Source organism: Hypomesus nipponensis, chromosome 8 (genome assembly GCF_054491055.1).
Source record: "Hypomesus nipponensis isolate SF chromosome 8, ASM5449105v1, whole genome shotgun sequence".
Taxonomy (NCBI): Eukaryota; Metazoa; Chordata; class Actinopteri; order Osmeriformes; family Osmeridae; genus Hypomesus; species Hypomesus nipponensis.
In genome coordinates, this window is record NC_140368.1 from 134221 (window position 1) to 148643 (window position 14423).

The 14423-nt window shown below is 46.3% G+C and overlaps 1 protein-coding gene across 2 annotated transcripts; it reads right to left on the reverse strand.

Annotated features, from left to right (window-relative positions):
* Window positions 1–496: 496 nt before the first annotated feature.
* On the reverse strand, window positions 497–13364 carry sh3glb1a (SH3-domain GRB2-like endophilin B1a). Of its 2 annotated transcripts, XM_084702981.1 has the most exons (10): window positions 13109–13363; window positions 12537–12689; window positions 12190–12331; window positions 11306–11434; window positions 9198–9331; window positions 6242–6334; window positions 3454–3543; window positions 3166–3266; window positions 2734–2944; window positions 497–1821 (listed from the first exon to the last, which is right to left on the reverse strand). In XM_084702981.1, the coding sequence occupies exons 3-10, from the start codon at window positions 12263–12265 to the stop codon at window positions 1714–1716; spliced, it is 942 nt and encodes a 313-aa protein (XP_084559107.1). In that variant the 5' UTR covers window positions 12266–12331; window positions 12537–12689; window positions 13109–13363; the 3' UTR covers window positions 497–1713. The 2 variants fall into 2 exon arrangements, with proteins under 2 accessions (XP_084559107.1, XP_084559106.1); XM_084702980.1 differs by lacking the exon at window positions 12537–12689 and having other exon boundaries at window positions 13109–13364.
* Window positions 13365–14423: the final 1059 nt, after the last annotated feature.

Sequence of the window (14423 nt, forward strand, 5' to 3'; positions counted from 1 at the left end):
AGTACCAGAGGGACAGTACCAGTAACTCTGCTTACCCGAACCAGCCCAGTTACCCTGCAGATGGACAGTACCAGTTAAACAGGAGTGATGTCATATAGTCATGCAGGGAGCCCTGGATAAGAGCGTCTGCTAAATGACTAAATGTAAATGTAGTCACCAGCCCAGTTACCCTGCAGAGGGCCAGTGGTTTTAACGTTTTGTATTTTCTATGTGCAGCATGCAGGTGCTCTGGATAAAATCATCAGCTCAATTTTAATTATTTTAATATTTTCTATATGGGTCAAAACTGGTTCTTTTTCATGAAGGGTATGTAAATGTAAATCGAAGACTCCAGGCTGGCCTCTACTGGTTAGCCTTTGGTACTACATGACACACCTCCACACAAATACTTTACTACAACGACACAGTGTGCATCTACACTGGGTACATCTCCACAAACGTATTTCAACACCAGGCAGAAACTGTAAATAACAGTTAAATATAAAGACAGCCCAGACATGTTTTCTTACTTTAATACATTGTTGCATAGATAAACAGAACAATGAACAGCAATTAGCCATTATGTACTACAACTTCCAGAAGAAACGACACAATGATTGTGTAAGTTTGAGGCTGAGGAAACGAGAGGCACAATTTTAGTAGGAGATGATACCTTAGATAAACATCCTTGCAGTTTGAGGAGTGACAACAGGCCTAGGGTATTACAACAGCTGCTGCATCATCCACCCCTAACCAGAACCCCCTTACACTTCCACTTCAGAGTCTATTGAGTAAAACTATTTGTTTACTGGTCCATAATTCTCCAAATAAAAATATAGATTAGGGTTTCAAAATAGTTTTCCAGTTTAAAATCCTTCTCTTGTTGAAAGTACTTCCTGTGGCTTCTGGCAACTCCAGGTTAGGCACACAGTGGTTAGGGTTTGACATGATTTCATCACTGGGGTTAGGGTTCGACATGATTTCATCACTGGGGTCTTCCCTGAGGAGAAACGCTCAGGGCCCATATGTCAGAAAGGCATGTGACAGAACCTGCTCCTGATCAAGCCTCCCTCTCAGAACAGGACCAGGACATACACCATGACCAAACAAACATGGCACTTAGATAATAACAAAGAAAACTATAAAATAACACTCTTTAAAAAGAAATGTTCAGATCTGTCTTTCTATTCAAAAAGTGCTTTTTTGATGCAAGTATTAAAACAAGTGTATAGCAGTTCACCCAGACATCAAACTGGACAAATAGTGAATAAAGAAATGACACAAGAGCTTTGAAGGCCACCAGAGACAGGAGGGCTGTAAACAAGAGGAACATGTAGGAAGGTTCTGGAAGATTTTCGCCATGTATTGTAGGAGAAGCAGAGAAGCGGCTTTTATAAACACTAACAAATAGCAAGCATCGAGCCTATCACACTTCCATTCATATTCTGCTGGTTAACTGAAATCTACTGAGGACCACGTGTGATGTCTCCGTCCTCCATGATGAGACTGAACTCAAACAGGACATGACCCTAACCCTGACAGCCTCAGGGTTCATGCTCCTGAATTAGGTCAATTTGACAGAATGGAAGTGTGCATGTGACCCTGCCACAAAATATAAATATGAGTATAAATATTCGGAGCGGGTGGTATTTCGTAGGTGGGTGGGGCGGTGTTTTGGAGGGAGCGGTAGTTTGGAGCGGGTGGTGTTTCGTAAGGGGCGGGGCAGCGGTGGTTTCAGTTGAGTAGCTCCAGGTAGGTGATGGGTACCCGCCCCTTCTGGCTCCCTCGCTCACCCATCAGCCAATCAGAGTCCATGCCTGGGACGACAGTCACCATTATAACCTGCAGAGGAAGTGACAGAGACACCAAGATCCGTTACAGCACCATGTAACAGATCTTAGCATAGAGACTGGAGATTTGGCACAATTAAGACCCCTCTTCCACCAAGGTGGGGGGAGGAGGTGTGTTGCTCTAGACTAGAGAATGGAGGAGGTGTGTTGCTCTAGACTAGAGGAGAGAGGAGGTGAGCTGCTCTAGACTAGAGGAGGAAGGAGGAGGTGAGCTGCTCTAGACTAGAGGAGGAAGGAGGAGGTGAGCTGCTCTAGACTAGAGGAGAGAGGAGGTGAGCTGCTCTAGACTAGAGGAGGAAGGAGTAGGTGAGCTGCTCTAGACTAGAGAATGGAGGAGGTATGTTACTCTAGACTAGAGGAGGAAGGAGGAGGTGAGCTGCTCTAGACTAGAGGAGGAAGGAGGAGGTGAGCTGCTCTAGACTAGAGAATGGAGGAGGTGTGTTGCTCTAGACTAGAGGAGAGAGGAGGTGAGCTGCTCTAGACTAGAGGAGGAAGGAGGAGGTGAGCTGCTCTAGACTAGAGGAGATAGGAGGTGAGCTGCTCTAGACTAGAGGAGGAAGGAGGAGGTGAGCTGCTCTAGACTAGAGGAGAGAGGAGGTGAGCTGCTCTAGACTAGAGGAGAGAGGAGGTGAGCTGCTCTAGACTAGAGGAGAGAGGAGGTATGTTGCTCTAGACTAGAGGAGGAAGGAGGAGGTGAGCTGCTCTAGACTAGAGGAGAGAGGAGGTGAGCTGCTCTAGACTAGAGGAGAGAGGAGGTGAGCTGCTCTAGGCTAGAGGAGGAGAGAGGAGGTGAGCTGCTCTAGACTAGAGGAGGAAAGAGGTATGTTGCTCTAGACTAGAGGGCTAAGGGAACCCTAGAGGAGGGCTAAAGGAACCTAACCCGAGCTAGGAGGAAGCTATCTACCTCATCAGCCAGGAGGGACAGCTCACTGCTGCCAGCAGCGTCATAGTCGTACAGCACGCGAGCCTTGCGGCTGCCAGACTTCAGCTCGTTGATTTCGCCGCGTACATTTCCCGGGCTGGGCACGGACGACGACACTGGAATGGTCGGCACAGAGATGCTGGCGCCAGAGCAGCCGGAAGACTGGTTGTTGTTGGAGAAGGTGGAGGGGAAGCTGGGGGGGAGAGAAACAAGGTGAAAATGTGGCGCACAGGCCTTTCCAGGCTGTGTGATTGGGGAGGGTCAGGCCATGTGACCCCAGAGGGGGAGGGTCAGGCCATGTGACCCCAGAGGGGGAGGGTCAGGCCATGTGACCCCAGAGGGGGAGGGTCAGGGTCAGGCCATGTGACCCCAGAGGGGGAGGGTCAGGCCATGTGACCGCAGAGGGGGTCTCACCTCCCCAGTTGTTTCTGGAGGTCCACCATGTACTGGTAACACTGGGCGTAGTAGGTTGTCTGGGCCTCCACAAAGTCATCCAGACACCGCAGGTGGTGGGCCTGGGGAGGAGGGGGGAGGGAGGGAGGAGGGGGGACAGGCAGGAGAAACAGAAGACATCCAGGGTTAGGGGGGACAGGCAGGAGAAACAGAAGACATCCAGGGTTAGGGGGGACAGGCAGGAAGAAACGATGCTCACGTGTATGCGTGTGTGTGTGTGTTTGTGTGTGTGGGGGTCACCATGCTCACATGGGTGCTGCTAACTCCCTCCAGTAGAAGCCTGGTGATCTCAGCTTGTCTGTCAAACTCACTCTGGGTCATCCTGAGATCCTGCTCCGCCTAGACACACACATACACACACAAATACACACCAAGAGAAAGAGTTACACACATGGTGATGCACATGCACACGCACACACACACCAAGACAAAGGGTTACACACATGGTGACACACGCGCACACCCACACCAAAAGAAAGGGTTACACACACGGTGACGCGCACACACACACACACACAGAGTAAGCCCAGTTTGCCCTCAGATAGTGTTTGTAGGGTGACAAGCAAGATAGAGGTCCCACACCACCAGCAGATGCTGTCATCCAAAACTACACAGGGGGATGTGAACATGTAGGAGCTGATTGGACAGAGGTTATGGGAGGGGCATCTGATTAGACAGAGGTTATGGGAAGGGCATCTGATTGGATAGAGATGTAAGGCGGGGTGTCAAACCTGCCGCCACCTCTCATATGCTAAAGTCTGGAGTTTCTGGATGCTCTCAACTTGATGGCTCTCACACCCCATTCAAGATTTGGTCTGATGGGTTGGTCTTGTGTATAAAGAGAATTGTAATGCATTGTTCTTTGGATTCTTCATCTCCTCAGTTCTCCCTTGTCCTACTGTCCTACTCCTTGCTCACCTCTTGCTTTCTCTCTGATTTACAATGATCATGGTAGAGTATGGAAGATTTAAAGCCTTAATTTTGTAACATGTTTGCCTTGTAATTGATTTCATTCATTATCAATATTATTAAATGCGTATTTCATTTTAACCTTACTTTGACCATTCTTGCTCTGATCTAACCCATAGATAGCCTGGCTGCCAGCCCAACTTCTCCCCACCCACAAACAAATTTGGTCGGGAAGTTGGGTCTGGAGGGTCTCGTATTGGGAACAACTACATAAAACCAGGATCTGGGCGGACCAATGAAATTGCCAGGGCGGGCTTTATACAATGATGGACAGATGATCAACAGTAACGTAATCAACAACGTCACGAAACAGCCCTTGGGTTGAATTCGTTTTCAACAAACAACATATTACGTTGCTCTGATTGGTTGTAGGTCTATCCAATTGAGCGAAGAGGCATTTGTTTTACGAGTTCGGTTGAAACACGCCCCGTAGTCACAGCCCAACGGAGAGTTTTCAGACTCATATTCTGACTAGAATTATGAGTATGACAACGTCAGGCTAACCCATAGAGTCAAATACCTGGAATTCTATTGGTATTGGCCTTATTTGGTTCATGCTAATACACTGTTCAGTTTCCCATCTTCCTTTAAACCATAGGGGAATTAGTTTTGGTTGTTTGGACAATATTTAACCCCCTACAGAGATGATGGGAATCCTGACATGACATTAAAGCTTTACACTACTGATGGACATGGAAGGGACAGCAAGCAAGGGGGAGGAAGGACAAGAAGAGAGAGAGCAGTTGCTGAGACTGCTACCAAGACGTGAGTGAGGGTGTGGTGAATGTGTCTGTGGTCTGTGAGCTGTGAATGAGTGTGTAGTGAATGTGTCTGTGGTCTGTGAGCTGTGAATGAGTGTGTAGTGAATGTGTCTGTGGTCTGTGAGCTGTGAATGAGTGTGTAGTGAATGTGTCTGTGGTCTGTGAGCTGTGAATGAGTGTGTGGTGAATGTGTCTGTGGTCTGTGAGCTGTGAATGAGTGTGTGGTGAATGTGTCTGTGGTCTGTGAGCTGTGAGTGAGGGTGTGGTGAATGTGTCTGTGAGCTGTGAATGAGGGTGTGGTGAATGTGTCTGTGGTCTGTGAGCTGTGAATGAGGGTGTGGTGAATGTGTCTGTGAGCTGTGAATGAGGGTGTGGTGAATGTGTCTGTGGTCTGTGAGCTGTGAATGAGGGTGTGGTGTCTGTAGGTGAGTGTGGCGTGCGAGTGTGTCTTTGTTCAGTTCGCTCAGTTCGTTCAGCTAGCCCAACATTCCACTTACCTCTGTCTCTTCCTATGGCCACATCTGCTCGTTTGCATTTGTGAAAACAAAAAGCGTTATTAGAGCTGCCAGCCAACCAGACCCAGCATATCCTCACAGTGTGTGAGGGAGAGAGGTTGTGTGTGTGCGCGACATTACTAAGCCACAAAATTCCTCTCAAAAGAACAGAAAGACCGGAGGGAACTGTGTCTTAATTTTAACAATGAACATCACTGGCCGTCACTGCTTAAAAAGAGGGGGGCGGGGGAGAAAAGAGAGAGAAAGAGAGAGGTAGACAGAGACAGAGAGTGTAAGAGAAATAGCTGGAGAGAGAGGGGAAGAGAGAGAAGTTGAGAGGAGGACAGAGAGACCGATGGATTTAACCCTTGTGTTATCTCCATCAGTCATTGTGACCCACCGTCGTAGTGCGACAACTTTACCGCATACAAAAACAAGTGAAGCATTTTCGTTTAACCGTTGGGCTGTCTCAGAACCCCCACATTGAAGGTTAAAATACAATTATTTGTATTTGTAGTGGGTAAAATTGGGTAAACACAACGATGATTCGTTATGAACCTTGGCAGCACAAGGGTTAAGAAATGAGAACTGAAACTTCCCATCACTCCCCTCTTGAGAGTTGGTCATGGTGGGAAAGGTTTCAGGCCTTGGTTGTGTAACTCAGGTCCCAAACTATTACACACACACACACACACTGATAAGAGACAAAAGACAACAGCCAGATAACTATTATAAGCAGGAAGCCAACCTTTTGGCACATGAAGTAATACTGACTGCTGGTGTGTGAGTGAGTGTGAGTGAGTGTGCACTCACCACTGCTCTGGCATCTGCTACTCTGGCCTTCTTCAGCCGGGTCTTGGCAGCGTCCAGATCCAGACGCTTCACCTGCAGCAGCTTGCGTTCCTTCTGTACATGTTACACACGTTATACATGTTACATAAGCTTTACATGTTACACACCCTATACATGTTACACGATATACATGTTACACACGATATACATGTTACACACACTTTACACACTCTATACATGTTACATACACACACACACACACACTATATGCCAGAACACACACAGCAAGCTAACTCATACAACCGGAAAACACACAGCTGGCGAGCTAACTCCAAACTTCTGCATTGTGATTGGTGGCCAAGCCACTAATGTGTTTCTACCTTTTCTTATTATTACACTTCTTCTGTCATTGGAGTCTACGGCAGCCCCTAGAACAGTATGGTAAAAAGTTGTGAAATTTGGCACACTCATTAAGCACAGTCCCTTCTTTATATTCACTAAGTTTCATGTCACCCATTGGAGCACTGTAGCGCCACCAACTGGTCAAAGTTGGACTTGTGTTTACACACGTAACTTTTGAACCGTATGACCTATATTCAAAAATGAGGTACCGTTGGATTCCCTGGATCAAGACGAGTTCAACACACCCTATGATGTCCATTTGCAGTTATATAGATTTTCCGCCATTTCCGGTTTTATTGAAAACCTTTGAAAGCCTACTCCTCCTACAGTATTTTACCAATCTTCCCCAGAATTGGCACACGATCATCACAGCAACCCTCACTAAATCAAAATCGGCAACAAAGCAACCAAACAGGAAGTTGGGTCATATCTCAGCTAATCTTTGAGAAATCAACACCAAACTTAATATGATGACTCGGAATCCTCTTCTGAGGCTGGCCAAAAATAGGTGCGTTCGACTTCATGCAGCGCCGACAGTCGGCTGCAGTCGGCTGCCTTGAATCTGAGAACGTCATTGGCTGCTTCAAGTCAGCCGGGCTGCTGGCGGCTGCAGACGACGCCGGCGCTGGATGAAATCGAACGCACCGATTAATTTAGTGTCATGTGATCACTGGGCGTGGCCGCAAGAAGCAAAAATGTGTTTTGGCCAATAACTGTTGATTTGTTTGGCTTTATGAAGTTATTCTTTTGTCTCATGATATCTTGGGACGTCCCGTGTGTGACCCATCATCATTTGTGATAATAGCCGAATTGATGCGGCCGCCATTTTGAATTCCTTGAAAACTTTTTTTTCTCTACTCCTCCTACACATATTGTCCAATCTTCACCAAATTTGGCAGAGATTATCTTCAGACCAAGCCTCACGAAGGCCATCAAATGATTTTTTATTTTCATCACCATTTGCCCGATACAGCCAATCAAAAAATGTGCCATTAAGCCAGCAAACAGGAAGTTGGGTCGTATCTCAGCAAATCTTTGATGGATGCACACCAAACTTGCTGCATGCACTTGGAACCCTGTTCTGAGGATTTCTTAAGTGTTTTATGGGTCATTTGACTGCTTGGCCACCTCATTGCTGCTTGCAGCTATATTTGTTATTGTGTTAACTTTGACGTATTCAACCTGGGATCAGTGTGTGTTTGTAGGTTAACCAGTGTTGGGTAAGTTACTTCAAAAAAGTTATGAATTACTAATTACTTCATCAATATTGTATTTAAAATACTTTTCTAATTAGTCTGAAAGGTAATTTAATTACTCAATAAGTAATTTAATTCATTACTAATTAAAATTACAATATTTTCCAAACTCATTTACTAATGTAATTTTAAGATCAATTTCCATGTCAGTGTAACACTTCTTGGTAAGAGGAACAGGTTTTTTGATCAGGTAGGACTGCTTTGTTGCTACACAGGTTAGAAACCTGTGTTTCTAACCTAACCCTAACACAGGTACTTTAATATGTGTATTCTTTTTTTGATCGTGTCATCAAGCCAGACTGTTTTTGAGGGACAATGAAGGTCCTCAGTGACTATGTTTCACCCCCACTTACATCTGATGCAAACGTCTTGTAGCCTATATGGTTCTGTGAATAAGCCCCTTTCAAAGGCAAATGTTCAATAAAGTATATTTTAGACACAGTTCTCAAGCTTTTATTTATTACATTATTACCAAGCCTTGTTAGATCACGTTATATCCATTAATAGGCGTTTGGTTTTGTAGGCTGAACATATAAAACACTGGCCAGATTTCTACACTGATGATAAATTGAAGGCAGTGTGAATTTCGTGGCATTTCGTTTGAATATAAAGTTGACAGTAAGCTATGGTAAGTCTGCATTATGGAAGATTTCGGTTACCAAAATAACTAAGCTTTCTTTGCCTGGCGAGAACAACGACGGAGCTGTTCATGTTAACAGTTTATTTCATCCGATACAATGCGTTTGAAATCATACTCATATCACGCAGAAAAAAAGCAACATATGTGATGAGTTCCATCTAGAATAGCCCTATATTTAGCCCTATAGCCTATTTCTAAAAAACAAGTGGAAGGAATACTATACAGTGACAGAATTCATTTCCGTTAAGTTTGCATCATATCTCTGATTCCTATTGGACATTCTGCCCATAGATTCTGCCACTGCAATGCTTTAGCTCACACGCTCGTAACCATATAAATCTAAGCTCGCGACTGGTTGTCGCAAAGTATGACGTATACAGCTATTTGCAAGCGTGCACGAGGTCTCGGAGCTAGGGAAAAAAAGAGCCACTGTTTAAAGCTAGACCGGAAGACACGGAAGTGGAAAGATGGCTGCGTCCAGTCTCGTGCTCTCGCTTGCCTCACTGCGCCACTGAGCACTTTTCATAGAAATGAATGGGGACGCCCTCTTGGAAGACAGAAGTAGCTTACTCTAGTTATATTAACTCTATGGTGGTAACCAGCTAGCTTCCTGTTTACCACTCACCAGGATGGCTTCTTGTTTCCTGTTTACCAGGAACGCTTCCTGTTTCCCACTCACCAAGATGGTTTTGAAATCTCCCTCCAGGAAGTTCCTGAAGGGTGTCAGGAAGTTGATGGCAGAGGACTGGATGAACTCCCTCTCAGCTCCTCCTATCTGCTTTTCCGTCTCACCACATTTGATGAGGGCGTTTCCTGCCGGGAGCAGAGACGAGGGTTTATCATTTTTTATAGACTAACAGTATCACAGCTGAACATACTGAAGACTTTGGATTCAGGTGTTTATTTTAATGATAATTAATCACTTGCATGGGTTGACATTTGTGTAATACGGCCAATATCTGTGGTTGGGGCATATAGCTGAACCATGAATGTGTGTGAGAGTGTATGTCTGAGTGAGTGTGTGTGAGTGAGTGAGAGCGAGAGAATGTGTGTGTGCTATGGAGTGTATGCGCAAGAGAGTGTGTGTATGTGTGAGCTCACCGTAGGCTGTGTGTGTGTGTGTGTGTGTGTGTGTGTGAGCTCACCGTAGGCTGTGTGTGTGTGTGTGTGTGAGCTCACCGTAGGCTGTGTGTGTGTGTGTGTGAGCTCACCGTAGGCTGTGTGCGTGTGTGTGTGTGTGTGAGCTCACGGTAGGCTGTGTGTGTGTGTGTGTGTGTGTGAGCTCACCGTAGGCTGTGTGTGTGTGTGTGTGAGCTCACCGTAGGCTGTGTGTGTGTGTGTGTGTGTGAGCTCACCGTAGGCTGTGTGTGTGTGTGTGTGAGCTCACCGTAGGCTGTGTGTGTGTGTGTGTGAGCTCACCGTAGGCTGTGTGTGTGTGTGTGTGTGTGTGTGAGCTCACCGTAGGCTGTGTGTGTGTGTGTGTGTGTGTGAGCTCACCGTAGGCTGTGTGTGTGTGTGTGTGAGCTCACCGTAGGCTGTGTGTGTGTGTGTGTGTGTGTGTGTGAGCTCACCGTAGGCTGTGTGTGTGTGTGTGTGTGTGTGTGTGTGAGCTCACCGTAGGCTGTGTGTCTGTGTGTGTGTGTGTGTGTGTGTGTGAGCTCACCGTAGGCTGTGTGTGTGTGTGTGTGTGTGTGAGCTCACCGTAGGCTGTGTGTGTGTGTGTGTGTGTGTGTGAGCTCACCGTAGGCTGTGTGTGTGTGTGTGTGAGCTCACCGTAGGCTGTGTGTGTGTGTGTGTGTGTGAGCTCACCGTAGGCTGTGTGTGTGTGTGTGTGTGTGTGTGTGTGTGTGAGCTCACCGTAGGCTGTGTGTGTGTGTGTGTGTGTGAGCTCACCGTAGGCTGTGTGCGTGTGTAAAGTGTTTCCCCTAGGATTTTCTTTAGCAGGTCTGTCCCCCCCCCCCCTCCCCCTCGGCTGAAATAAAGTTCTAACCCTATATTTTGGAGTAGGTTAGTGTAATAGTCTAATAACAAATTTAATATTGCATATATTTTTGTCCTATTTTCCATAAAGCAATACAGTTAGGCTACTTAAAGTATGTTCTAAATGGCAGAAATATGCTGCCAATTAATAATTGACGTAACCACTTATTGTAAATGGTCAGTAGCCTAGCCTATCGATCAAGGTACTCGAAAGCATGTACACTGTCGGCTTCATTTGATCTTGATAGGATAAGCATTCTTTAGCAAATAATAACAATATACCCACTATTAATTAAAACTACTTCAGCATAATAATGCACCTAAAATACAAACGTGAGCAAGGGCAGCAATCGCTATCGAATCAACAGGCATGCAATTATGCTAGCAGGGGAAGAATACCAACAACGAAAATCAGTTAACTTAAATTTGCAATAACTGTAAACTAATACAATAACAAGTTTTAATGAACTGAAAACATAAGTTATACGACTTACGGTTCTCAAAGACGCACACACGCAATCTCAACTTCGCTGTGAAGCGCGTGTCATTGCTATTCTCCGAAATGCACCCTAACAATCACTGCTGATAGACGGCCTGTCTTGTACAGCCCTATTTCTGATACCGTGGCGGCAGAAATTTAGCCGTGGCGGGCCGCCACGACAAAATCAACATAGGGAAAACACTGGTGTGTGTGTGAGCTCACCGTAGGCTGTGTGTGTGTGTGTGTGGGGTGTGTGTGTGTGTGAGCTAACCGTAGGCTGTGTGTGTGTGTGGGGGGTGTGTGTGTGTGTGTGTGTGTGAGCTCACCGTAGGCTGTGCCGGGACCAAACTCGTTCCCAGCCTCGATCATGGTGTGTCCCAGCAGCTCATGGTTGTTCATTCGTGTGGGAGCCTTCTTCTCCAGCTTTTCATACAGGAACTCCTCTATTCTCACATCTGGAGCAGAGCAGAGCAGGAACTCCATCAGGGAGGAGAATCACAAGACTTCACAGCAGGGTCAAACACAGAAACTGTCCAGGGACAAGCCAGTCAGCACAGAGCACACACACATACACAAAGCACTACACACACATACACAAAGCACTACACACACATACACAAAGCACTACACACACATACACAAAGCACTACACACACATACACAAAGCACTACACACCCCATGTATGTGTGTGTAGTGCTTTTCTGTGTTATGTAGCATCATGGTGAGAGCTCAGCTCCACAGCTGAACTCACATTCATCTGCCCTCCTGCTGTCCCCCTGCTGTCCCCCTGCTGTCCCCCTGCTGCCCCCCTGTTGCTCCCCTGTTGCCCCCCTGTTGCTCCCCTGTTGCTCCCCTGTTGCTCCCCTGTTGCTCCCCTGCTGCCCCCCTGTTGCTCCCCTGCTGCCTCCCTGTTGCTCCCCTGTTGCTCCCCTGTTGCTCCCCTGTTGCTCCCCTGTTGCTCCCCTGTTGCTCCCCTGCTGCCTCCCTGTTGCTCCCCTGTTGCTCCCCTGTTGCTCCCCTGTTGCTCCCCTGTTGCTCCCCTGTTGCTCCCCTGTTGCTCCCCTGTTGCTCCCCTGCTGCCTCCCTGTTGCTCCCCTGTTGCTCCCCTGTTGCTCCCCTGTTGCTCCCCTGCTGCCTCCCTGCTGCCCCCTTGCTGCCCCCTGCTGCCTCCCTGCTGCCCCAGAGCTGTCCAGGTGAGCTGCTCCTTACTGGGGTTTGGCTGCAGCAGCACCTCCGTCTGCTTCAGGACTCTCTCAGTCCACAGCTTGGTGCTCTCAGCTCTCATTAGCAGGTTCTCCAGGTGCCCATCCAGCTCTGTCCGCTCTGCTTGGCCCAGCTTCTCCTCTGTGAACTGAGTCACACACATGTCATTCATTCTGCAGATGCTTTAATCCACCATGACACACATGTATGTAGATGATCAGAAGTGAATGGTTCAACAGGGCTGTAGCCAGCCTAGTGGAACTTTTTTTCTCCAAAAGTGGACCGTTTTACAGTTTTCTCCCTCATTTCGAACTATATAAACGAGCTTGTAAAGTGAAGGTTTAATATTTTACATTTTGAGAACCTCTGCTGTGTGTCAGGTTTCCTCGGTACCCCGCTGCAACTGGTTCGGGCTCGCCCTGCACCGCCCCGCAGCCGCTAGCTTGCTACCGGATATGCTGAGATAGCGGTTTTGTTTTAAACAGCACTACTGGTTGACTCATCAGCTTTTAAATGGATCCCAGCAAGATAGACAATGGAAGATAAAAACCAACATTACATTAAGTTGTCAAGATTGTCAGCTAAATGTTTGAAAATTACAACTTCGGGTGGGACAAAAGAAAATTACAACAAACAACAAGCTAGCGTGAGCCCCCGTAGCTTGCTAACATGCAGGCCCGAGGCCAGAACCACCGGGATTTAATTAAACTGAGCAGGCTCTGTTGGGTGACAGGAGCGGAAGCTTTGCTATCCTAGCTACAATCAAAATACACTTTCAGCATCTTGGGTGTTGCTCAAACTAGTGACATTAATGTATCACTCTACCAGTTAGCAAACTAGAGCTAGCTATATTGCGAGCTGTTAAGCTAGTTAGCTAATGATATCAACAGTCATGACTTTTTAGTTAAACCAGATACCAACTTACTTGAACAGCACGGCTGAGAAAAGTGCCTGCGTCCGCAGCTAATCTTTTGACATTGAAATCCATATTAAGTTGAGAATTTTAAAGGCCACGTATAAATGTGAATACAACTATATCTGATCCATACAGCCAGTCAAGCAATACTTTCTTTTTTTTTCATAGAGTTTCCAAACGCTTTAAAACTCCGTGCACCCAAACAGGCTTTAGACTTTCTCCGTGTCATCGCGTCGTGCGCGGCTACGTATACCTCGTGTGCGGCTACGCAGACTGCAGGCTACTGGTGTGGCCTAGTTCCAACACTTTTAGAGCAGGGCTTTCCATTAGTTCTTAGAAGCAAAGCAATGGATAAGAGGACGGGAAGAACACAATAGATCCTGAAATTATAATTTCACTCAAAAGGTGTAACTGAGTTACTGATTATATTTGGAAGGTAAACATGAATGTTCAGACTCTATGAGTAACTTGACAGCATCGTTATTGATATTATGCTGCCATCTAGTGGTTGACAACGGTATTTGTATGTTGCGATTCTGACTTTTGATGCCTGGCTGCCAGCCCAAGTTATCCCAGCCTGGCTGCCAGCCCAATTTATCCCCGCCCACTAAAAAAATTGGTCGGGAAGTTGGGTCTGGGGTAGCCTGGCTCTGCCCTCCTAGGTACTTCCGCTCAATTTGGATTTTGCTTCTGTACTAGGTCTGGGAGCCAGGCTCTGAAGTCGGTTTTTCTAGAAAAAAAAAAATTGTAGGTCCAATCAGCGAACAGAGGGAGTGGCTGAGAACGATGATGTTAATGTCGGGCACTAGTTTGAGTAGTTCAGTAATGGCGGTGGAGAAAGATGCGAGCGAAACTATTCTGCCACCAAAGAGCGCTTGGGTTGAATTCGTTTTCAATAAACATATTACGTTGCTCTTATTGGTTGTAGGTCCATTCAATTGAGCAAGAGGCATTTGTTTTACGAGCAAATTTTTTCAAAAAGATTATTTCAAAAAAATATTTGCAACAAATTATATATTTTTAAACAAGCGTTTCTGCGTCTCTTTTTGTGATCCCCTCATCTTTACTGTTAAAAACAAAAGTGTTTCTGCCTCCCAATATTTTTTAAACACTGTGTGATCTGAATAACTCTACTGCAGAATGTCCTCATGAAAACAACATGAATGTAATAATGACTGTGCTGTTCTGCTGTTCCAGATAGATCTCTAATGACTCGAGGTTGTCTCCTTGTGAGAGCAGTGAGTGATCCTGGTTCAGGTTCCAGCTGTGTATTTATCATTGTAGAAGCAGATTCTCCAGAGTCCACCCTGTATATGCCTCCCTT